General features: G+C 37.9%; 1 protein-coding gene across 7 annotated transcripts in view; it reads right to left on the bottom strand.

Moving 5' to 3' along the window:
• The window catches only part of POU2F1 (POU class 2 homeobox 1), a 168,535-nt gene that overhangs the window by 79,256 nt on the left and 63,854 nt on the right, over positions 1-25,425 (bottom strand). For 2 of the 7 annotated variants that reach the window (XM_070591477.1, XM_070591480.1), the window contains exon 2: positions 17,408-17,508. The exons of 3 other annotated variants lie outside the window; for them this stretch is intronic. Coding sequence is in view for 2 of the 4 variants with exons in the window: in XM_008521075.2 (XP_008519297.1) it covers positions 2,168-2,195 (28 nt within the window). In the remaining 2 variants the exon portion in view is untranslated. Of the gene's footprint in view, positions 1-2,167; positions 2,491-17,407; positions 17,509-25,425 lie in introns of those variants that run through there. 2 more of the 7 variants (XM_008521075.2, XM_070591476.1) reach the window with 2 other exon arrangements.

The following is a 25,425-nucleotide window of genomic DNA, read 5'->3' as shown; positions in this document are numbered from 1 at the left end:
TTTAAATTATATTTGATCTTTTGACTGAAGAGCATATTTTATCATCTGCTTAAACATTTAACTAGGAAATTGAAACAATCATCAGAAGTCTCAATCATGTTGCCCATAGTGGCATTATCTGTGCTCATAAGCGATAGGCAAGAATCAGGAGCCCTTCCTCCATGAACTTCCTTTCCAGCCTGGAAGCTGTGCGTACGTTCCTAACACAGCTTTGGGACAGACGCTTGCCGCATGGGCTTAGTGGCTCTATCACATCTCTGGTCTGTTCTTCAGATGTTCAAGGGTTCAGATCCGTGCGTCTGTGGTCATAAATGAGGGCAGTTCTACAACTTCCTCCCCCACTGTCCAGAAGAACTTAAACCAGTAAGCACACCATGGTTTGAAAGGAACAGGTGTGCAACTTAGTGAGAACGAGCTTTCTGAATGACTTAAGCAAAATCTCATGGAAGTCAACAAAGATCACAGCAAAGGTAATCGAATACACCATTAAGCATACACATGTTCAATGCTTCTTTCAGAATGAATTTAAAAGTGGGAAAAATGATGAACCAGTTAACATTCATAAAAAGGGTAACAGTTTTTCCACATAACATAAAAACAAAGAAGCAGGCATAATTCTTAACAAGTCATGAGCCTGACCTTGTACAATTCATATCCTAATTTCCATAACTATAAAGATTATGTCACAAGTATTCTATGTGAATCTTCTAAGGATTTTCTACTGAATTGTCAAGAGCTTCCAAGACATTTAACAAAATTACTCCACAAAAAAATATATAAAAAATAAAACAATAAAATCCTGATTAACTGTACAACTATGGGAACTAAATAATATTTACTGTTAACTGAAAATAATGGAGACATAACTTCTAACTCTAAAATATAATGTTAAAAATATTTCAAAAAGCTGTTTTCCTTTTCTTTTTTGCATTCCAAATATAATAAATGCAAAGACAAAATACAAGTAATTCTTTTTTGATATTTGAAGTGTCTTCTCTCTGGGCACATCGAGCTGACTGGATAACAAGTCTAATACACAGTCGAGCTGCTCTTGCACTGAATCTTGACATTAGTTTGCTGTTTTAGCCATTCCTCCTTTTAATCGTGGTTTTACCATGCTGTACAGATACTACTACTACCTTGGGTTTAGGCCAGGACTTCTGCCTAAGAATTCAAACATTTGCAGAAACTACCATTGGCCACTGTGAAGATGATGGGGCAGCCTCAATTTTTCAAGTGGGAAAAATGATATCCAGGAAAAAAAATAATTTGCAAAGATTTTAGACACAAGGTATCAAAGTCCTGGAGATCATATCATCTGACTTTCCAGAGCACCAGAGAAACCCAGGGGTTTCAACAATTTTGCACACAGACAAAACTCAACACAAAACATGGCCACCATGAGCCATCATACCTCTAAAATTGAAGTGCCTCAATCTATTTTAAATCTTAGTCATCAAAGACAGTTTATATATTCAAGCCAGACATTCCCCTCCCAGGCTTGTTGTTCTATAGGGAAAAACCTAAAAGTAGGCTTTCCAGCACTTAAAATTGTTTTCTGAAGAAAAGAAGTTGATTTTTAAAAATAAAAAAGGCTAAGATAAGCCAAAATTTGAAAACAGTTAAGGGTTTCTAAGATCTGGAAATTGTTCAACAGTCCTATTGCAGTAACCACTGAATTACCATCTGCTTTAGTATTAATGGAAACAATTCTGCACTCTGGCTCCACCTTATTTTTCACTAAGCACTTTTGGTTTTTATATAAGTAAGACATTCACATTAGGTATGCAAAACATTTTTATTAATATGTACATATTATTCAGGTACACTTTAGACCCTGTTGCAGATTGAGTGTCTTTAGAACTACATGAAATGATCTCAGTAGAAATATCCAAAAAGCAAAAACGTCCTCCATTCAAGTTGAATTCTAAATCCACACTATTTACTGAAAATACCCTCTGAACCAGAAGAGCTAGTGGAAGGGAGGGCCCTACTGCAAATTTAAGTATGCTTGTGCTTTGCAAATGCTTGCCTCCTTCCCTGCTCAATCCACCTCTCCCCCTCCCCTGAGCTGGTTGCATGTGCGATTAAGCATTTATGCATAGTCAACCCCACACACGCTATTTCCATATTAAAGCTTATAAGAAACAACTGTGCTGGTACCCACCTAGAACATAGTCACTGCAGTCCAGCATTGCTGTGAAATCTTCTAGAGGTTCAGACAGTCCAAAGCAAGGAAGAAACAGGTAGCGGTTTGGGGTGGGGGAAAGAAGGTACTATTTCTAACAAATCTACACTACGTTCTTAAGAGAACAAGGGTGGGAGGTGGAAAGTGGATTAGGGGGAGAGGGAAAATACAACTTCAGTTACACCATAGCAATCTTCAACTGAATAAGGAAACTTCAGTTGCTCAGAGGAGTTTTAGTCTCTCCTACCAGCTAGGACTGACATTGTCAAGGCAACTGAAGCATGAAAAGTTCCCCTTTTTGTAATAAAATAGAAACAAAGATTGCAGCTGGCAGTTTCCATAATGAAGCTTAATCAGTATGCGCGTGATTAGGGCCTTATGCAAATCTCTCCTCGTTAGCACAGCAGCCAGCACTTTGAAGTCCACGAACAATTCATTTACAGAATACACTGAAAGCACTCCCTGCATAATTTAAATCATTGCATAAATATTTATCAGTCTATTTGCATATTAATTGGCAGTGCATGAAGGGAAAAATTATCTCCTGAGTGCCAGCATAATAATTAGGAGGATAAAATGAGATTTCTTCCAATGGCCTGGCTTCTTGGACCTAACTTGAGATAGTACCGGGGGAGAAGGGAGGGACAGGAGAAGAGTTCTGTTAAAATGCCACTGAAATGACACGTACAAATTAGAAACAACTCTACAGACTTAAGCACCTTTAATCTTATTCCTGCTGGCAACAATGACTTCAGTAATAAGAGGATTTGCAAAAAGCTTTCTACACAATCCAAATAATCCCGAGGAAACAATTAGCAAGGTAGAAGCAGAAAACAGGGCTGTCAAGATGGTGCTAGCCTACTGATAGGGAATTTTCCAAATATTAAATACTTTGTCAGAGGAAAGTCCTACTGTACAACAAGGCTACAGGATAAACCCAGAAGCAGTACAGGGTCTATAAAATTATCTGCGAGAGTATGCAAATTCATTATTTACAAATCTCTTTATCCTACCAAATTAACAGAGTAGATTAGTTGAATGCCACATATTATGCAGTATCCTTCACCCATAAAAATCAACCCAAAGGAGGAGAAAGTTTGTTACTCACAATATCAACTGTCAAAAAATAGGCCACGCAAACTGTGGACTGACTTAGTATTTTCAACTAAATTTCACCTAACAGATAGGACTATATATATAAAATCCTTACTGAACAATATGTTCATCCAATTTAAAGTGAATCTACAAGGTAAAACATCAACCCACAACTTTTTAGGCATTATAATAAGACATTCTAATCATCACTGACAATTCAGGAGAAGATTTATAAAAACTCCATGAAGTAAGCATCATTTCTCCCTTTTTAAAAATAAGGAAACTGGGGCTGGCCCCGTGGCCGAGTGGTTAAGTTCGTGCACTCCACTTCAGCAGCCCAGGATTTCGCCAGTTCGAATCCTGGGCGCGGACATGGCACTGCTCACCAAGCCATGCTGAGGCGGCGTCCCATAGAGCACAAGAAGGACCCACAACTAAAAACACACAACTACGTACTGGGGGGCTTTGGGGAGAAAAAGGAAAAATAAAATCTTTTAAAAAATAAAAATAAGGAAACTGAGGCACAGAGAGCTAAAGCACTTCACCCAATGTTGCACTAATAATTTGGAGTCAGGACTTAAAACCACATTTTGCTGACATAAAAATCTAAGCCCTTGGCTATTATACATTATTTAGGGAATTGAACAAAGCAGCAGACTAAAATGGCTTGTTTTCAGTGTAGTGAGGAGACCAATAACTGGTGACAAAGATTTTGTGCTTAAAAGTCACATGTGGGGGCCAGCCTGGTGGCACAGCGGTTAAGTTTGCACGTTCTGCTTCTCGGTGACCCGGGGTTCGCAGGTTCGGATCTCGGGTGCGGACATGGCACTGCTTGGCATGCCATGCTGTGGCAGGCGTCCCACATACAAAGTAGAGGAAGATGGGCACGATGTTAGCTCAGGGCCAGGCTTCCTCAGCAAAAAGAGGAGGACTGGCAGTAGTTAGCTCAGCGCTAATCTTCCTCAAAAAAAAAAAAAAGTTATGTGTGTACTGATACATAGAAGGTGTGCAACATGGGAGGAGGGTTCTCACAGGTGTGACCCATAACAACTGCTTTTATTTAGAACTAGTCTTCAGGCATACCAAAGGGTCCAATTTTTAAAAATATGTACCTTTCCCCAACATTAAGGTTGAAATTAAACTCAACATGCCTATGAGGAAATGAAAGACATTTTTATAAGGGACCTTTAAAAAGATTTCCTTGCAAGTCAATAACTTAGCTAGGAACAGAACAAAAAACCTTTCTGAACTTTTAGATCAGCACTCGATTTAAATTGCTAGTTCTTCTCTGTTTTAAAGAATCACAAAATGCATTTGAGGAGAGGGTTTGGAGAAGAAATATAACACTGCCAGTTAGTACTTGTGAGATTTGTTTAACTTCCTTCCCTCTATGCACCTTAATTTTCTCATCTGTGAAATGATAATATCTTTTTCAACAGGTTGCTGTGAGGATAAATGTGCATGTGCTTCTCACACTAAATCATGGCCTGGAGCATGAGGCAGTTGTGCCAGGGCACACACCAAGACACAGGATAAACAGGGTACATCTTGCAAGAGCATCAATTTTATTCAATAATAATCACAACACTTTGTATGAAAACAAGTAAGAATATTATCATAGAAGACAATACAAAATTAAAACGAGGTGTTTTTTTTTTTTTGAGGAAGATTAGTCCTGAGGTAACATCCGCCGCCAATCTTCCTCTTTTTGCCGAGGAAGACTGGCCCTGAGCTAACATCCGTGCCCATCTTCTTCTACTTTATATGTGGGATGCCCGCCACAGCGTAGCTTGATAAGTGGTGCATAGGTCTGCGCCCCGGATCCGAACCTGTGAACCCCAGGTCTCCGAAGCTGAGTGCACCAACCTAATGGCTACACCACCGGGCCGGCCCTTCAATGAGTCTTTAAGGTAGAACGTGTCGACTATATGAGTTATACTTGGTGGGAAAAGATGAGAAGCAATGATGAATGTGACAGAATACAGTAGGTATCAATAGTGTTCCTTTCCCTCCTCTTAAGCCTTCACAAAATTTTACATTTATTGCCTGCACTTACTATGGAGTATCTCTGCAACTCACCATGCACCTTTTCGTACCATATGCAGCAGCACCTCTAAACTACCTTTCTTACGCCAATCCGGTCTTTCATACATCAGCTCAGGATGTCCTGGAGCTACAGCCATACAATCACTGCCAACTAAGGAGTGTTTGCTGGAAGGTACCTTGCAGGGGCAGGACCTTGGCAGTGTAATAACTACCCCCCCAACCCTAGGCCCAGAGAGTCCTACAGGACCCCGCACAGCAGGGGGCCTATGGCTCACCAACTCACATAGGCTACTATCCCCCGCCAACTACAAAATTCACCATCTTCCCTCCAGGAAGAGGGAGAGAGACAGAAGAAGAGGGCTGTCCTGAGAGGAGCGGCAGCTGTCCAGGGCTCACAGGAAGCACCCAGGCAGCTGACTCTGCCACAATGCAAGGGCAAGAAAACTCCCTTTCTGCAACTCTTGATCCAGGCACTTGGCACATTCTAGAGTGCAGGTTTAAATACTAGGTGGCTGTCTAGGCCTGTACCGATGGCCTGGGGGATGGATGGCCACTGTGACCCCCTCAACCATGGCACAGTGAGATCTACAAGAAGGGAACAGATAGACAGCTTTTCCCACAAAGTCTCAAACGCTCACTTTGTTTGGTCCTCTGTCTGAAATATCAGATTAAAACGTAACCCAAAAGAACACCCTTTTTAAAAAAGAAAACCATTTCTTGGGGGTTTGTGGGGTAGTCAGTCATTCACACTTCAGCATGAATTAATACAATTTAATTGCTGTCCTTTAACATCTGGGTTTGTGAGGTAATGGTCATTTCTACTGGGAACGTGGACAGTAAATGCTCATAAATGTTGTTTAGAAGAGTTGGATTGGGGGATAGGAGTCGGGCACAGGGCCCACACAAGGTAGAAAGAAACAGGAAATAGTAAGGTATGGAAGTACAAGAAGAAGCTGAAAGGGCAAAGTTACAATTCACATACTTCAAAATTATGCCTAAAACTGAGCCATTTCTCTAAAACAGGGGAAGAAATGCTCTTCCAGGACCCAGAATTCATGGCTAACACTATCCGTATTAGAATAATTTTTCACTCATGATCCTATGGGCTAGTGTAGGTCTCATTAGAAATGCAAGGAAGGAAAAGGACAACTGAATTACAAACTAGCTTTTTAAAACATCCCTTTTGAATGTGAGCACGCTGAGGTGGCCTGTCCTCTACCCACCTAGATCCTCGACTTCCAACCTGGCCCCACTCCATCTGGACAGCTTTTTGTACATACCCTCCTGGACTGACTGCACACAGTGCAGTGGGCGGCCATGGCTGACGACCAGCTGCTCCCCGGCACATCCTTTCTGTCTCAGGGCGGGATTCTCATCTAACAGCTCCACCGGCTTCACCCCTAGGCAACCTCAGTCGCACACCAACAGCCTTTTCATCGTCTCCTCTTCTCAAAACCTACTCCTACTTTAGTGTCCCACTAGCTTGTTTACAGAAAACACTTAATAGCATTGCTTTAGCAAATGCTCAGTAATAAAAATACTCAGCATCTCGAGAATTGTAAAGTGTACAAAAAACTCATCCAAAAACCTATCGCCCACAGACAGCCTAAAATAATTCCGTAACGTCCCACTGCAAAGCAACATTCCAGGATGCGGACACTTCTCAGACTCGGGATGAAGTGATAGGCACTGGCAGTGCCGCTGTTCTTGAGCACTATATGTCACGTGCACACGTGTAGATATGCAAAGCGGGGATTTTAGGGCTCTAAAATTTTATTTTTTAAAATGGAATGTCTATCATTTACTAAAAGTCTAGATGCGCAAATAACCACGAAAGAACTTACTTAGTCATTTTGGCTACTAAGCACTGCCAAATAACAAGAGATCTGAAGAATACTCTTATTTCGTAAAAAGTAAACCGGGGCCTGAAGAATGACTCTTAGGTCACATAGCTATTAAGTAGCAGAGAAAGGGGGGTGAGGAGGACAAAACAAGGAAGCATGAGAGGAAAACAAGTAAAATAAAATATGCCGAAACTCTTATCCCATGACACTGAGATCTGTAGTTGGCTGGTCCATCAAAAAGGTCAACTTAATATCATAAAACCATTATATACATACCTTAAACAGCTCATTTTAACGTAAACATACATTCATTCACCAATCTTTTGTTGTTGGACCAAAGCCTTTCCTTTCAGTTGGACCCACTAATTTCAGTTTCCTCTTCTTTCTTGGATAAATCATAGCCCTAATACATACTCTAGTATTTCCAGTTTCAATTCTTCAGCTTTGTTTTTCAAGCTTTTCACATTTTACATTGGATATACATGTATGGAATGAACATAAAAAAGAAAGGGAAGTGTCATGAACAACGCTCCTTCCTAGGTGTAATGCACTCTATGTTCTAACATATTTCTTTCTTTTTAATTCCTGATTTCAACCTACTAAATTGACTTCATGACCCACAGATTGAAAAACTGCTTTAAAAGTAAGGCAAGAACTTTTCAAAGATACATGAAGCAATGTGAGTGCAGAATACTTCTTTTTTCTTTTAGAACAATTTATCCCTAATATTTTATAGCTCTCTTGTTTAAGTCTAATTCAACAGCATTTTTCAGTAATTACTCTTTATCAAATCTTTTCAAAGCATTCAACTTAAATGATCACAGAAATATCACTCTTTCTTTTCTTTTCCTTGGTTTATATAATAATTATCTAAATGGTGTAATTAAAATAAGTCGTACAACCAGCATGAACAGCTTGAGAGCACAAACAAATAAATGACTCTTGATAACCACACAACTCCACTGGTAGAAGCAGACACACACAGACGCACTAAGGAGCGAGCATTCAGCACGCTGTAAGTCATCAGACAGCGTGTTTCAAGCAGGAATCCTCAAGAAGTCAATTAATCTAATCAGTTAAGTGTTGGTGCATACAGAAAGCTACAGGACCAGAAAGCAGCTGGTGTTAAATGGCACATGCTTCTGGTGTCTTCCTTAAACTGCGCTATCTTACATTTCTACAGGCCTGTACATAGCTCAGCCACTGCTCAATCTGACACTTCAGCATCTTTTAGTAAACATACCATCATCACAAAATCCAATTCTGAATTTCTGTTGTAAAAGCTTAAATCTTGTATAACTCCATGAAAGTTTTACTATTACACTAAACCCGTCTGTCTAGCTATCTTATCATCAATCTTTACTTCCATAGCTGTCTTTTATTCATTCTAGTTTAAAGAGTTTTGCTAAGTCACTATTTCATGCATTATCACATTCAATAAGTATTTACCAAGTGCAGACAGGCACTGGGGTAGGAATTGGGGATATGATGCTGAGCCACAGAATGCTTACATTTGAATGGTTGAGAGAAATATTAAGCAATCACCCAAATATGTAACTACAAAGTGTGAAAATTCCATGGAGTAAAAGAATAGGGGTTACAGGGCTTTACCACAGGCCTGTAATCTGTCTTGGCACGCTTGGCTAATCTTGGAGTTCTCTTACTTCAACAACTGGAATGTGATCTTTTTCTCTGATTCCATTTCTTAAAAGCATGAAAAACGGTCTTTGTTTTACTTAAAACCACATGCTGCTTTGATCATTCCCATCCATCCTCTGAACTATTCTGTTTCATTTCTGATATTGGTAATTTGTGCCTTCTCTCTTACTCTCAGGCTTCATGAATTTGTGTGACAATTCAAGGGAAACAAGCATCCCAAAGTTCTATGTGAGATACAAAACTTAAAGACACATTCTTCCACTCAACTAATTAAAATGTTCTTCTGACTAATCGGATATTATTAATATTTCTTAATAATGTTAAATAGTACAGTGGCATTCACTCCACAAACATTTACTAACTCTCAATCTATCTAAAATACCCTTCCTCTCTCTATCAACTTGTGAAAAGTCTGCTGTTTCATAGATAGGTTCAAAAGTTACGACCTCAGATCCTCCTTCATTCCCCTCGCTGTTTTCCTCTGAAATCCCATAGCAATGATAATATCCTGCTCTCTCTTTTGTTTTTAACTTTCTATTTTGACAGAAACTCATAGGCATTTGTAAAGACAGGTCCCTTTTCCCCATCACCAGTTTCCCTCACTGGTAACATCTTACATAACTACAATACTCTTCCAAATCCAGGAAACTGACCTTGGTATAAAGTGCATGTATAGTTCTATGCCGTTTTTACTGTCACATGTGTAGATTCATGTAACCACCACTACAATCAAAATACAGAACTATTTCATCACAAATAATTCCCTCCTGCTATCCCATTATAGGCATATGCGCTTATCTCCCTCCAGCTATTCTTAACCTTTGACAACCACTAATCTGTCATCTTCTTTTTCTTTTTTTTTCTGCTTGAGGAAGATTTGCCCTGAGCTAACATCTGTGCCAATCATCCTCTATTTTGTATGTGGGTCACCGCCATAGCATGGCTGCTGATGAGTGGTGTAGGTCCTGTGCCCAGGAACTGAACCCGAGCTGCCAAAGCAGAGGTGCACAGAACTTAACTACGAGGCCATGGGGCGGGCCCCCCATCATCCATTTTGACAATTTTGCCATTTTGAGAATGCTCTACAAATGGACTCATAGTATATGACCATTTGAGGTTGGCATTTTTTACTCAGCATAATGCCCCTAAGATCCATCCAAGTTGTTGTGTGTACCAATAGTTTGTTCCTTTTTATTGATGAACAGTATTCCATGGTATGGACGTACCATAGTCTATTAGCCATTCACTATTGAGGGACCTTTTGGTTGTTTCCAGTTCAGGGTTATTACAAATAAAGCTGCTATAAACATTCATGTGTGGGATGCACATAGGATAACATGCTCCACACTGGGACAAAATATTTGCAAAGCACCTATCTGACAAAGGACCCTCATCTATAAAATAGAAAGCAAATTTATGTACATATTCTTATGTGGACATAATTTTGTTTCTCTGGGATAAAAGCACAGTAGTGAGACTGCTAGGTCATGTGGTAAGTTTATGTTTAGATTTTAAATAAATTTCTGAGTATTTTCCAGAATGGCTATACCGTTTTACATTCCCACAAACACACATGAGAGATTTGGTTTCTCCAAACTGACAGCGGCATTTGGTACTGTCGTTACTTTCTATTCTAGCTGTTCTAACACGTGTGTAGTGAGGTCTCATGTTGGACTTAGTTTGCATTTCCCCAATAGCGAGTAATATTGAGTATTTTTTTACTATTTGCCATCTATATATTCTCTTCAGTGCCAAATCTACTCCTTTCTTTTATATTTTTCTAAAAATTCAAAAATCTCTATTTTCTAAAGGATTGTTTGTTTTTCAAGGGCTGAGTTTTGAGAGTTCTTTACAGACTGTAAATAAGAGTCCTTCATCAGATACGTGCTTTGCAAATGTTTTCTCTCAGTGTGGAGAGTGTCTTTTCATCTTCTTAACAGAGTTTTGTAAACAGCAAAACTTTTTAATTTTGCTAAAGTCCAATTTATCAATTTTTTTTATGGACTGTACTTTTAGTGTCATACTTAACAGCTGTTCACAAAGCCCTACATCCTGAAGATTTTCTTCTATGTATTTTTCCTAGCGTAAGGTTTGGGTTAAGGGGTTTTTTAAAAAAAAAATCATGTGTCAAAAAGACTCCTTGCTCCCTGAATTGCTTTCGTGCCTCAGCCACAAACCAGTGGGCTGGACTCGTTTGGATCTCTTTCTCGGCTTCCATTCTGTTCCCCTGAGGAGCGTGTCAGTCCCCCTCCAACACCCTCGGGCTTGACTCCTGCACTACGTAAGTCTGATATCAGACAGAATGAGGCTTCCCACTTTGTCTTTTTCAAAATTTTGCTAGCTATTCTAAGTTCCTGTGTATTCTCATATTAACTTTAGAAAAATCTTGTCTATTAAAAATCGTGTGGGGATTCGGAGAGGAAATGCATCAAACCTGTCTATCGATTTGTGGAGAACTGACCTTTCTGACATTGAGCGTTCTAATCCATGAACACAGCATGTCTCCATTTCTCTCTATCTTCTTTGGCTTCTCCCATCAGCATGTGGAAGTTTTCAGCATACAAGTCCAGAACGTGTTCTGTTGGATTTAAAACTAAGTATTTCATTTTTTTAGCCATTCTTTTAGGGCAGGTCTGCTGGAGATGTATTCCCTTTGTTTTTCTTCATCTAAGAATTTCCTGATTTCCCTTCATTCCCAAAGGATATTTTTACTGGATAGAGAATTTGGGATTTTTTGAGCTCTTTCTGTACTTGAAAAATGTTATGCCACTGCCTCCTGGCCGCCACAGTTTCTGATGAGAAATCCACTATCATTGGAAGTGTTTTTCCCCATAGGTAAAGGTGTCAATTCTCTTTCACTATTTTCAAGATTTTTCTTTTGTCTTTAGTTTACAGAAATTTTATTATGATCCGTCTTTCAGATTTCTTTGAATTTATCTTGTTTGGCATTTGCTCAGCTTCTTGAATCTGTAAGTTTCCATCTTCTGCCATGTTTGGGAAGTTCTTGCCCATTATTTCTTCGAGTCCTTTTGAGCCCCACCCTCTTTCTCCTCTCCTCTTTCTCCTTTTGCTGTAGTCCCAGAGGTCCCTGAGGCTCTGTTCATTTACTTGTCCCATCTTCTCCTTCTTGTTCAGACTGGCTAATTTCTAGTGTTCTGTCTTCCAGTTTACTAGAACACCTCCATTCTGCTGGGAGCCCATCCAGTGAGTTTTTTATTTCAGTTACCTTAGTTTTCAGTTCTAAAATATCCATTTAGTTCTTTATATTTTCTATTTCTTTACTGAGGCTTGCTGTTTCTTTGCTGAAACTTTATTTTTTATTTCCTTCCTTTTACTATTTTGGTGAAGAAATTACTAGTAGAGTACTTTTAAAAATTGTAGGAATATGTGAAAAAAAGCCAGCTTAAAGGGTCTCCCATTGGCCACATTTTGGACAATTTGGACAAAATAAATAAAAATAATAATGAATTATAACCATTACTCATAGGAATTCATGAGTCGATGCTGATATAAACAAACAGGGAGAAGAGAAAATTTTTTCTGTAGAACGCTAAATAATAAATATAGAAAGAATAACATAATTAGAAAATCAACATTTGGAAACTATCACCGTAATAAATAGTTCAGTCAACAAACAACAGATGCTAAAACCAGTGGGTGAAAATGTGATAACAAAAATTTACATTTCCCCCACAAAATATTTATTAATTACAAAGGGAAGAAGTGTAACTCTACAATTGGAGAAGCCAGGTAAACATCACCTTAATCAAGTGAGCAAAGTTAACATCACTAGTCAAGGGACAAATCAAAATTGTGCACCACCCGAAAGGATGAAATGAGACCACAGCATTCCTCCTGTGATGCTTCTGCCAGAGATGCAAAACCCAAATCCATTCTTGAGGGACTCTCAGATAAACCCACATTCAAAGACATTCTATAAAATGCATTGTTCCAAAGTGTCACAACCCTGAAAATCAAGGAAAGACTAAAGAACTATTCCAGATTGAAAAATACTAAAGAGCTATGACAACTAAATGCAATGTATGATCCTGGATTGGATTCTTTTGCTATGAAGGACTTTTTTTTTTTTTTTAAGATTTTATTTTTTCCTTTTTCTCCCCAAAGCCCCCTGGTACATAGTTGTGTATTTTTTTTTTTAGTTGTGGGTCCTTCCAGTTGTGGCATGTGGGAGCCACCCCAGCGTGGCTGGACAAGCGGCGCCATGTCCTCGCCCAGGATCCAAACCAGGGAAACCCTGGGCCGCCAAAGCAGAGCACGAACTTAACCACTCAGCCACGGGGCCGGCCCCTATGAAGGACATTTTTGACAAAACTAGCAAAGTTTGAATAGGGTCTTTGGATTAGCTGATAGTAACGTATCACTGTTAACTTCCTGAGTTTTATGTTTGTATTGTGGCTATGGAGAAGAAAGTCCTTATTTCTAGGAATTATACGCTCCAGTATTTGGGAGTGATGGAGCATCAAATTAGCGACTTACTCTCAAAAGATTCAGGGAAAAAGCTATTTGTATTATTCTTGCAACTTTTCTGTAAGTATGAAATTAAGAAAAAAACAGCAAAGAAAGAAAAGAAAAAAAACCCCAGATCAGCAAGCCACCATACAGTGTTTTTTGGTTATCCTAGGGGAAACTTGCTCTCCTCATACCTCAGAAGTCTTTGATTACAGGACACATATGATCGCTGGCAACACTACAAGTCTTACAGAATTATGAAACGCACGGATAATCTGCCATCAGAGCTCACTTGAAATAATTTAAACAGTATTTTGATAAACATCTCAAGCTATGGAGGAAGAGTCCACATTTTAAAGACCTGCATTGCATTACTGGAATTCAGATCTCAGCACTAAGTGCTGAACAGCTTTCCATAATTGGTGTCATATCACTTATTTATTATCCAAAGAAAGAAAAAGAGCTTGAAACCCATTTACAACCAAAAATTCTAGTAAACATTTTAGAGACTCAGTTAATATTAAATAAAATCTACCCAGACATAAGACAATATTAGAAAATGAATTTTTAATGTGGTATTATAGATATACCGTCTGTTCTTTTAAAACTATTTTAGTGGCAGTAGAATGTGATGTGTCTAACTTTCCTACTTAAGAGAACTTGAGCAAAGGACTTAATATCTGCCATGACCTGTGTCCCCCAAAAAGACGTGGAAGGTTTAACCCCAGTACCTATGAATGTGACCTTACTGGAAAGAGGGTGTTTGCAGATGATCAAGTTAAGATGAGGTCATGAGGATGGACCCCAGTCCAATACCACTGCTGTCCTTATAAAATGGGGAAATTTGGACACAGAGACAAACACATATAGAGGGAAGAGGAGAAGAGTAGCATGGGACAGATTCTCCCTCAGAGCTTTCAGAAGAGATCAACACCCCTAACACCTCAATCTCAAATTTCTAACTTCCAGAACTATGACAATACATTTCTGTTGCTTAAGCCAGCCAGGTTGTGGTACTTTGTTTGGCAGCCCTAGGAAACTAACACAACATCTGAACCTTAAGTTTCTCATTGAAAAATGGGGAAAATATGCTGTTCCCCAAGGTTGTTTTTTTTTCTTTAAAGATTTTATTTTTCCTTTTTCTCCCCAAAGCCTCCCAGTACATAGTTGTATATTTTTAGTTCTAGGTCCTTCTAGTCGTGGCATGTGGGACGCTGCCTCAGCATGGCCTGATGAGCGGTGCCATGTCCATGCCCAGGATTCAAACCAGCGAAACCCTGGGCCACTGAAGCGGAGTGCGAACTTAATCACTCGGCCACGGGGCCAGCCTCCCAAGGTTGTTTTTAAATTAAAATGAGAATATAAGTTATTTCAGAAATAATCAGGAATTATAAAAATGATAATGGTATTATTATAATCTCTTGATATTTAATAAATAGTACTGTCAAGATTTTTCTATTATGATAAAAAATTTTAAGTGACATTCTTGAATATCTCCATGTTTTTTAACTGACTTTTAATTCATAGGCCAGGAAATCATCGTTACTATACATGGTAAGAACAGAGTATTAATAATGTTAGGACTATCTGAAGATGGCTGAAGTACAAGTTGGTTTCCTTTTTCTCATTTTCTTCTCATGTTTTAATCCTTAAATTAGATTTCTTAAGAAGTATAAATTATCTCTTTTGAACATTTTTTAAAAAATCACTTTATGGGGGTATGATTGACATATGAAAAGCTGTACATATTTAATATATACAACTTGATAAATTTGGAGATAAGTACACACCCATGAGACCACAATCAAGGCCATAAACTATACCCATCACCTCTGAGACTTTCCTTTTGCCACCCACCCTCTTTTTTTGACTAAAAAAAAGCACTTAGCAGATGATGAAAGAATATGGAAGGCTAACAGGTTGACCATCCAAACAAAAGACAAGGCATAATTTTGTACACAATGCTTTCCTCTCTGCTCTACTTCCTGTCCTTCTACAGTTCCCCGTATATTAAAAATGAAAGCATCTATATGGCCGCGCCTAGCATACGCCCAGTAGAGGAGGGAAACAATAAATGTGAGCTGCCCCAGCCCTGCCCCAACTCTTCCCCTTCTACTCAGAGGAGGATGAGTAGCTGCAAGCGATACTTAGAGTAGTCAAGCAACTTTGTAGTCTTACGATCATGTCAGATAGTATCAATACATTTCATATCATCTTTGCAAGCTCCAGTTAGAAATAATTTAACTAAAAAAATACAATCTGTCAATGTATCTTACCTTTTATAGAATCCTAACATATGAATCCTCAAAACAGAAAGGTATCAGGCAATCTAATATACATTATTCCTCATTTTGAACAGTATAGATTGAAATGCAGATGAATTACAATTCTGTGCTATAAGATCTCCACACAACTAGGAATAAAACAGCCACGTGACCTGAGCTACTACAAAATGTACTTTTACTATCTCATTGCCTACATACTCTTTTGGCCAGCCAGGCAGTGGTGGTAATTTAATGGGAGATTCCTGGGGAAAGATAAATCTCAGGGGATGAGTCAGGTTTCAAGGCAAAGATTCTCCTGGTCTAGGCAAATTCAGATATTCTGGGTATTTTACTAAAGATGAAATTTTCTTTATACTTTCAACATTAAAATTTCCTGTAAGATAATATGCTTTTATTTATGCCCAAGCCAGATGCTTGAAATGTTGTACTAATTTTTCAGTGCTCTTTGCTGTAACATCAATTTTTTTCATTAAAAGTGTCAACTAATTTTGAAAGGTCTGTTTTTAAAATACTTTAGGAAATAATCATTGTTTGATGATCAACTATAAAAAATAAAAACATGGAGACAAACGTTCAGTAATACTAAATATACCTTTGGACTTGCTCAAATTAGTTTACTCTAGTTTAAACATGTCTATAATGTACAAATATTTTATAAACACTTTTTTAAAGGGAATTTAAGACCTATATCTTTAAATTACATTATAAAAATAGCTAACATGCTTCCTATAGCTAAAATCATTACGGAGGAAGATATGGTCTCTCCACACCACCTCAATATGTCTCTAAAATGCTCAGATTTTTGGATGAGTGATTAAGAGAGGAAATTATTCCATAATCAGTATCAGTTAACATGGGATGGGTTGGTTTATGATTAAATTTTAATTCCAAAAATAAACAAGCTTCACACAGTTTAGCAATGGGCTTTGAAATGAGACAGAACTGGTTTTAAACTCCAGTTCTTACATTCTAAAAGCTATATGACTCTCTTTCTAAGCCTCAGTTTCATCATCCATAAAACAGGCACAATAATACTCCCAAGGGTTCTCCTAAGACTTAAATAAAATGTATCTAAAAGCTTCAATGGCACCTAGTAGCAAATTAACGGTAAAGATAGATAAAATATTTTATACAGAACAAATAAAACCATTTTGCCTTCTCTGTTCCCACATTAATATTTTAAGTTATACAAAAGGAAATCCACACGAAGTGTCACTATGGTTTGTTAATTTATATTTAAGGCATGTTAATTTATATTTAAGGTATTTAAAAAATAAAAATTTTAAAAAGGCACTAGGAGCCAAAATACATAGATTCTGATCTCATCTCTACACTGGCTAGCTGAACTTCCTTAGGCAACTTACTTGCTAGCTCTATTCTTCACTTAGGTCATTTGTAAAATGCTAAAGTAGGTTATAATATTCTGATTACTAGATTAATCCTATATAACTATTATTTACAAAGTACTTTATTAAACTATCATACAATGATTATTGGTAATGTTATATTATCACAGAATAAAGATGATACTGTGTATCCTATTTGCATTGATTTCACAACTTTTTCAAAAAAAGAAACCAGAACCTAATCTAAGTATGGGCCAATCCTAAACTATTTTCCATTGCTGGCTAGGGCCCAGGCATTCCAAGCATCACTCCATCATATCAATCGATACCAAACACATTTCAGAGTTAAAAATGAAATATATATATTTGATGTCATTTTTACAGTCATTCCACAAAATTAAAGGCAATCATCATAACACCTGGATTTATCAGAGGCTACCAAATTAACAGCTTTTATTAGCAGAAAATATTTACCAGGTATAGAAAGACTGCATTCTTTCTTTGAATTGATTCATTGAAAACTGAGGGAAGTTTGGTAATTAAAAAGGCAGGAAAGCTCTTCTTACTTTTCCAGTCTATGAATACAAAAAGAGAGAAAGGCAAGACTGAGTAAGCTGTGTAAAATAACCTAACACTCTAAGGGGGACAACTGTGCTCAGTGGGGAACTCTGGACTACCCATCAAGGTCTGTTAGGCTGCCACAGGCAGGCAGCTCTCTGGTGCCTATTTTCTCATCTACAAAACAGACGCTAGCACCCGCCCTCACTGCAGGGACGCAGAGGTAAATCAGAAAGTTCTGAGAACACGTGCTACCAGGAGCTATTCTTTCATGAAGCTGAATCAAACACCCACTTGGTACTTTTTCAAAAGGGAATATTTCACTAACATAAAAAAAAAAAACCCAACTCCCAAATCCAACATTAACCTTCCTCCAAATTTACAAGTACCTACTTCAATTAGTTTTATATATATATACACAAAGATGACAGATATAGATTGAGTGATATAGGTTGCTACCACTGTAAAGTATTCTGAAAACAAGGCACAAGATTACATTTTGTCTTTAGAAAACTAGAAAGGTCAACACTTGGCACACAGGGGTGGAAGTTCACCGTCACCGGCTGACCACCACACTCTGCCCCAGGGCCTCAGAACCCCAAACGCAGAGTCCGAGCAGCCGCACCCATGGAGAGGAGTTGGCGCCCGCACTCTCATTTGCCGTTATCACCTGTCCTAGAGAGCTGGGTTTGAATCAGCATCACTAATTAGTATAACGGGTATAAATTAGTATAACTGATGGAGTAGCATAACTCATTAATGAAACCATCTAAGTTCTATTTTACTTTACTCAGTGCTCACGGAACTAGCCCATGTAATTTTTTTCTACACGTTCAGTGATGTTCCTATTTCATGAAACACTGAACCAAGAGTTTAAGTGCAATAGTGCAAACAAAAATCAAATATGTAAATAGTTTAAACTGCCTTCTTAAAATGGAGTTATTTTTGTGAGAGAAGGGGATCAGAGCAGCTTATAATACTTGAAAGTAGAGATCAACATAAAATTCTGCCATAATTCTCCAACATGGTCAAAAGTTTACTAAGACATTTTATTACAACTGAAAAGAAAGAAACTGAATTCTTTCTCTCTTGGGAAAAAAATGTCCAATCTGTATGCACTTTATATACTTTCTCTATTAAACTACTATACAATTATCATTGCTAATGTATGCTAATGCATATTACTATGTTAAGAAAATTTTAAAAATCATTAAATTGTAAGAGGATATACCTAAAACAAAAAGCAAAAAAAAAAAAAAAAAAACCCCAGAAAATGCACTGAGACAAATAAATACACAAAACAAATAACTTTAGCACACCCACCAAATGCCTCCAGAGCAGAAACTGTAGTGAACAAGGAAAACCCACCCACCCTTCCTCCTTTAGACCAATACGATGGCTACAAACTGACAAGCTCTTTCTAGCTGTCAGCTGGCACATCTACAGACCTTTTACTCTTCTGACATTTCCCCAACTTAAACTGGATGCAAATAAGCCAGGTGTGGGCCTTACAACAGTAATCCTGTTAGACCCTACTGAGTTTCCGCAGAAACATGCACAGCTGGCAATGGCAACGAGGTTGTACTGGCCTCAGACTGCTTGAAAAAGTTTCAATGCTTATTGAGTGACATAACAATTGTGGTATCTTAGTAAAGAACAAATACAAAAAAATTCCATCTTTGCTTGAAACATCCAGCAAAATAACACAAAGTAATTTCTTCTAGTCCAAAAGCGGCTTTCCGCCTAGCAGCACTAATTAATGTGTCTGTGAAAAGTTACAAGATGCCAAAAACCAAATGGTAACCATTCTTTTACTAAAGAAATGTAATATTTTAAGAGAGTATTCCCTGTGGGTCACTTAATGTAATAACCAACATCCAGAGGGAGAGAAACAATATAAAATCTAATCTAAATAGTAGTAAATACCGTGCATCTTTTCCTTAAATAAATTCAATGACAGTTCACTGGTTTGATTAAAAGAGAATGTTTTTATATCAGTGATTCTAAAAGAGCAGTAGGTGGATCAGCATCATCAGCATCACCTGGGAATTTACCAGAAATGTCAATCCTCGGGCCCACCCCAGACCTACTGAGTCAGACACCGCGGGTGGGAAGCCCGGCAATCTGTGCTTTCAACAAACCCTCCCAAAGATTCTGATGCACATAAAAGTTTGAGAAGCACTGATTTACGGTGTCAGACTTCAGAGGAGACTGAAATCTGAAACAGCAAACGCAATGCTTTCTCTCACTCCTTGGAACTAAGGGAGGCACACAAACCAAAATGTACAGAACTCACTGGCCTCCTGGATTGAGTCTGTTAGCTAGTATCTCACTGTCTGAAAGGCACGCAGAGATTAGCAGTGGTTCATCATGACGAGCTCTAAAGAGAAAATCAAGTGTCTGTTCGTGATTCCTCACAGAGAGGAGGATCCTTGCACATAGGAACTCAATCCGCTACCATTCATAGCCCCTTACCAATCACAATCCATTTCTAGTCACCAAGGTCTTCAGACACAGGGCAGCAAACCTAACCATTTATTCCTTTATAACAAGGAAATAATTCTTTCAGGATCAGATGTCGCCTTCATATATTACAAAATACACTTTTCACTTTTCCCTTAATTTCAGTAGTACATCAATTTACAATTCCTTCTCTATTTCCTTTAAGAAAAAGGGCAGCACTCTAAAGAAAGAGCTACGCCAGTGACATTAAAGTGACCAGAGATGAACAGAGAGAGATAATGGAGAAAAACCACTGGCTAATCCAAGCATGCCATATGTGGTTAGAACTGATGAATTCAAGGGAACTGAACAGTTTTCTGAAGCTCATAGTTAAAAATAAATTGCTACGTACATTCAGTATTATACCTGCAAAACGTACTTTTAAAATTACATTTTAAGTGAATTGAAGACCAGTCTAATAAAAAAAAATCCATGAAATTCAAAAGAAGTGTTTATTTACTTATTCCCAGGATTATTTTGCAATCTGTTTTATGATAAGAAATATGATGAAACTTACTCAAAGGTCAGATTTTTGACTTTATATACAAGGCAGGAAACAGAAAAGAACATATATTTGACTTTTCTTCTGCTTGTCATTTTCTTAAATTAGAAAATGCTTTAATTATAGGAACATTTTCACTTAAATGTTCAAGGAACATTTTTGCTTAAGGAGTAAATTCAAATCTCAATTTCTAAGCTTAATGTATTTCCAGCAATTACTCTATTCTTTTGGAAAAAGAAATGTAAAAGAAATAAACCCTAGGGTCATCTCTATTGTCTTATTGCAGGTCAAAGCAGCAAGATAGAATAAATTTAAGTAGGAAACCGAGTCACAGGCTCCTCTTTCTCTGTCTGTTAAATGTTGGTTGTCCTCAGGGACCATCCTTAGTCCACTTTTCACTACACCAGCGATTGCCAAAGTATTATCTTTGTGCCACTAGTGGGCCAGAACTGATCCAAAAACGCTAATTCTGTTGATTTTGATGTTTGACTGTGGGCTACAAACTAGTAGCACACGCTGGTTGCCATTCCAACTCTCCCCCCTTGGGTAAGGGTAATGACATTTAGCAGATGACCTCAGCTCAAGGGAAGGACCTGAATAATTAATCCCATCCCAGTAGCTAGTGAGTTGTTCAGAAATGGACTGGAACCCAGCATTTTACTCAATTCTGGCCAACGAAATCAAGGAAAAAGCTCCTCGACCTTTCCGGGACAGTTATTCTTACTTTTAACAGAGAACAGTAAGTGGCTACTCTCCTTTCTCTGGACATGAACAAGGAAGTGTATTTCCCTGCCTGCTGCTGGCAGTTATTTTGTGACCACGAGGGAAAGAACCCGAGGGCAAGGCAACACGTAGAGCCCAGTCCTGTTGTCCCTGAAGCTTCTGGTCTCTCAATCATGTGAGCCAAGTCACTTCCCTTGTTTTTAAGCTAGTTTCAGTTTCTATTACCTGAAGTTGAAAGCAACCTACCAATAACATATATGCAAATTATTAAGAGTTACCAATTTGGTGTTCATAAATTAAAATGAGAGGTATCAGTGTTTACTAAGGATTATTTCTGTTTTCTGGTAAAAAATATGGCTACCACATAACGTTCAGCAACTTTGTAAAACTTCTATTGTACGTGCACATTAAGAAACAAGTTGGAATTTCCGAAGTGTGGTCTTGTTATTTGCACACAATCGATATTAAGTTATGGTTTTTCAGTCTCAACTATTCTTTCCTGCATACCAATTTAGTTATATACTTGCATACGTGCACCAACATTTCTAGCTTGTAATTTTCCAAAAATCAGCCTTCATAATAAGTCAAAGTTTGAAGAGGCCCCATATTTCACAGTACAGTTTTTGCACATAATAGGAATATGTTGGATGAGTTATAGGTATGATTCCACTTTTTTCTATACCTACAGACATATGCATGTACACAGAAAAAGGGGGCTAGTAGGTTTATACCAAACTGATTAATATTTAGCATATTCATTTCTCCTGTTTCATTTTTTTCCAATGGATACATAACAGTTTCTATAAAGTTTCTCTTTTGATTAAACATTTTTTTAGCTGAATTCTTTACTTTCTTAATGTATTTGGTTCCCAAGACTATGACCAAATACTTTCTTACTCAAATCAGTGTAACTGAAGGAGATCAATGCCATGCGATCAGTTTTCATTACCTTGTTGCCAGGAACCTGTCCACAGAAGTTTTCCTGCTTCAGAAAATGAAGGGCTGAGATGAACCACAGTGTCTTAAAACTAAGTTCAGCAGAAACATACAGGAAGGTTCAAAACAAGCAAGAATTATTTAGGCAGGCATGACAATACTGGGTTTAAAGATAAGGGTTTGTTACAATATGAGAAAGTTCTGTAATTAAGACAGAACAGGCAAACAGAAAAAAAGATTTTTCAAATGCAAGGCTTAGGTTGCCTAGAAATACTATAAAACTGGATTCTTTCTGACTATCTTTCCATTTGGCCTGACTTTCAGCCTCATTTTACCTGAATGCAAAAAGACTAATTGGATGAACTTCCAAAATGCCATCCGTGCTCTGAGTCTCACCCAATAATCTATTTCCTTCAGTAGGGTGAATCTTTGTCAACTGATGACGTAATTATACACGAACTAAAGAAAACTTTATACTTGTACAGTTTGTTTTGAGACAAAATAAAAATGTTAAAGATTTTTTTAAATTATGGTGGCCACTAGAGACCCCTTTTGAACTATCTTTAGTAGAAAACAGTAGCTCCAGAACATACTCTATTACAGGATCTAACTTATTTAATATTCAAACTCACTCATCAGACAATTACAACAAAAAATTCACAATGACCCGTACAGGGTTCCCTGGTCAACCTGGTAGAGAAAAAGGACTACTGGTTAACACATCAAACAACTGACTCAGCAGACGGCCATTAAAAGAAATATTTTGGGCCGGCCCCGTGGCCAAGTGGTTAAGTTAATGTGCTCTGCTTCGGCGGCCCAGGGTTTTGCCGGTTCGGATCCCGGGCACAGACATGGCACCGCTCACCAAGCCACGCTGAGGCGGCGTCCCACATAGCACGGTCAGAGGCACTCACGAGTAGAATCTACAACTCTGTACTGAGGGGGCTTTGGGGAGAATAAAAAAAAAAAGAAGATTGGCAACAGCTGTTACCTCAGGTGCCAATCTTTCAAAAGAAAAAAAAAATCTTTATTACAATTTTGGCCTCTGAAGTAATGTTCATACTCCACGAGAACGATGACAAGTATTTCTAAAGCCCTAGATGAAAATCCTAAAGCTACTAACCCTGTTTACTCAGTGCTCCAGACAGTAAACCCAATGTTCATTACAACTGCCAATAACTTTCAAAATGGAAAGTCAAGATAAAAACTCCAAGCAACGAGGAATGGTTGTCAATTATTAGAAAGAGCATCAATAAATAGGGCACATTTTAGCTAAATCAGATCAAGAGCCTGTCTTGAATTAGCATACAGTCTATATACTCTCATTCCTCCTTTTTATATAACAGACATTATAAAAGAGACTAAAAAGATGATAGGAAAAACAAGCATAATCTACTTTACCTATAAGGAGCCTCAAGAGCTCTTTCTCCCCAGTCTAGGAGCACTAAGAGAGAATTAAGGTAAGATAAATATTTGTGGGTGTACGTGCATGTGTGTGTATATACACACACACAATTTTCTAACGTGAATTTGAAAGAAAACAAGACAGTATATTGACAGGAATGCCAGCTCTCAGGAGCGCCAAGCCAGCAGCTCTTCTGCAGGGCAGCCAGACTTCACTTTGCCCACGATGAAGGAAGAACTGAAAGCACCTACTGTAATGTCACTCAAATAATCTTCCACTACCTCAGACCATTTGGTAGACAAAACGAGGCTATTAAAATTCGCTATTCGAAGGTTGAATATGCTATTAAACAAGTTTTATTTTCACTTTAGAAAACTTCCTCAACAATAGGTTAACATGCTATAAAAAGAGAATGTTATGCTTAAAGCGAAAGAGAGACGCACCTAGCACCTCCTCCCACCCTGAAAAAAAAAAAACCTTTAAAAAAATGTACTGTATTGTAGACCGCCCCATATAATCTCCTCATACTTAGAGACCATCAACATCCAGACATCTTGTTTGTACACTTGTTTGTAATAAAATAATCTCGATACTAAGAGAAAACAGATAGATAGATGAAGAGTACAGGCCATTAAAGAAAATAAAAGTGGTGCAACTAATCCTAACAGAACCAGCTTGTGCATACTACCATTGAACCCTTTCCAGGGTTCTCTCTTATCATTTTACAAGAACAGCTTAAGCACCGCTGTCCTATATCGTTAGATTTAGAATCAGATCTAACATAAAAGGCAACTTTATCTCCCCTGGTTCCTGCAAATAACAAAGGATAAAAATCATAGAGTTTTAGAGAAGAGAGAGACGCTAGCAAGCGTCAACCCTATCCCTTCATCATACAAACAAGGAAGTTATGTGCAAGGTGGCATGATTTATTTCAGGACACTCAGAGTGATGGGACAGCTGACATTCAGATCCATTTTCTGATTCTCAGTGCATATGAGCACTTTTCACACTGACCACCTTCCCTTCGGAAATCCATAAATATTTTGCAACAACAACTTTACACAGTCACTTTAAGAAGTGATCAATGTTACATCAATCTTTTTAAATATACTACTTATTGGTAATTATTCTCCAAAGATAACTTCACAGTAAACGTTCACCTATTCCTTCATGCATTCACTCAACAAATGATTTTAAGGGATTATTACGTATAGGGAACTGCACTGTGCTCCATGGGGCCAGAAAGATGAATCAGACGTGATTCTGAGCTTGAAAAGCTTCAGTCTAGTAGACTGAAAAGCTAGAACAGGCATTAGAAACCTATAATTTGAGTAAAAGCTAAGAAATGTTTTTACTTTTTGATAAAAGGGTACAAACATATGCAAATTTCAACACAAAAAGAGAAAATGTAGTTTTCATGCGGTTTTAAGGATTTCTTATTTATGCAGAAAACCTGTAAATGACTAGATATTTACGGAATAAAGTTTATTCTAAAAAAACAGATAATGCTAAATGTTTGTTCTAAAATTTATGCTAAATGCCAAATGTTTGTTCTAAAAAAACAGACTGAAAATATATTATAACAATTTGGGGTTTTGCATACCGCCTTTAAAGTTTCTTCCATATCTGAGACAGAACGATCCTTTGTCATTTTCTCTCATCTCCTTATGTAAAAACCTAGATTCATAATTCAGCTAAGTTTAGCAAATAGTTTAATGTTTTTACATTACAATGGGGTCACTAAAAACTGTTTAAATGAGAACAAACCAGAAGCCAGCAAATAAGTCAAACATCTCCAACCAAATGTTTTAAACTGGGTTTGAGTTCCACTGGTTGAATACAGAATAGCGAAAAATTAGGGTCACT

This window comes from Equus przewalskii, chromosome 23 (genome assembly GCF_037783145.1).
Source record: "Equus przewalskii isolate Varuska chromosome 23, EquPr2, whole genome shotgun sequence".
Taxonomy (NCBI): Eukaryota; Metazoa; Chordata; class Mammalia; order Perissodactyla; family Equidae; genus Equus; species Equus przewalskii.
The sequence above is the reverse complement of the archived record's forward strand: the minus strand, read 5'-3'. Positions and strand labels throughout refer to the sequence as shown.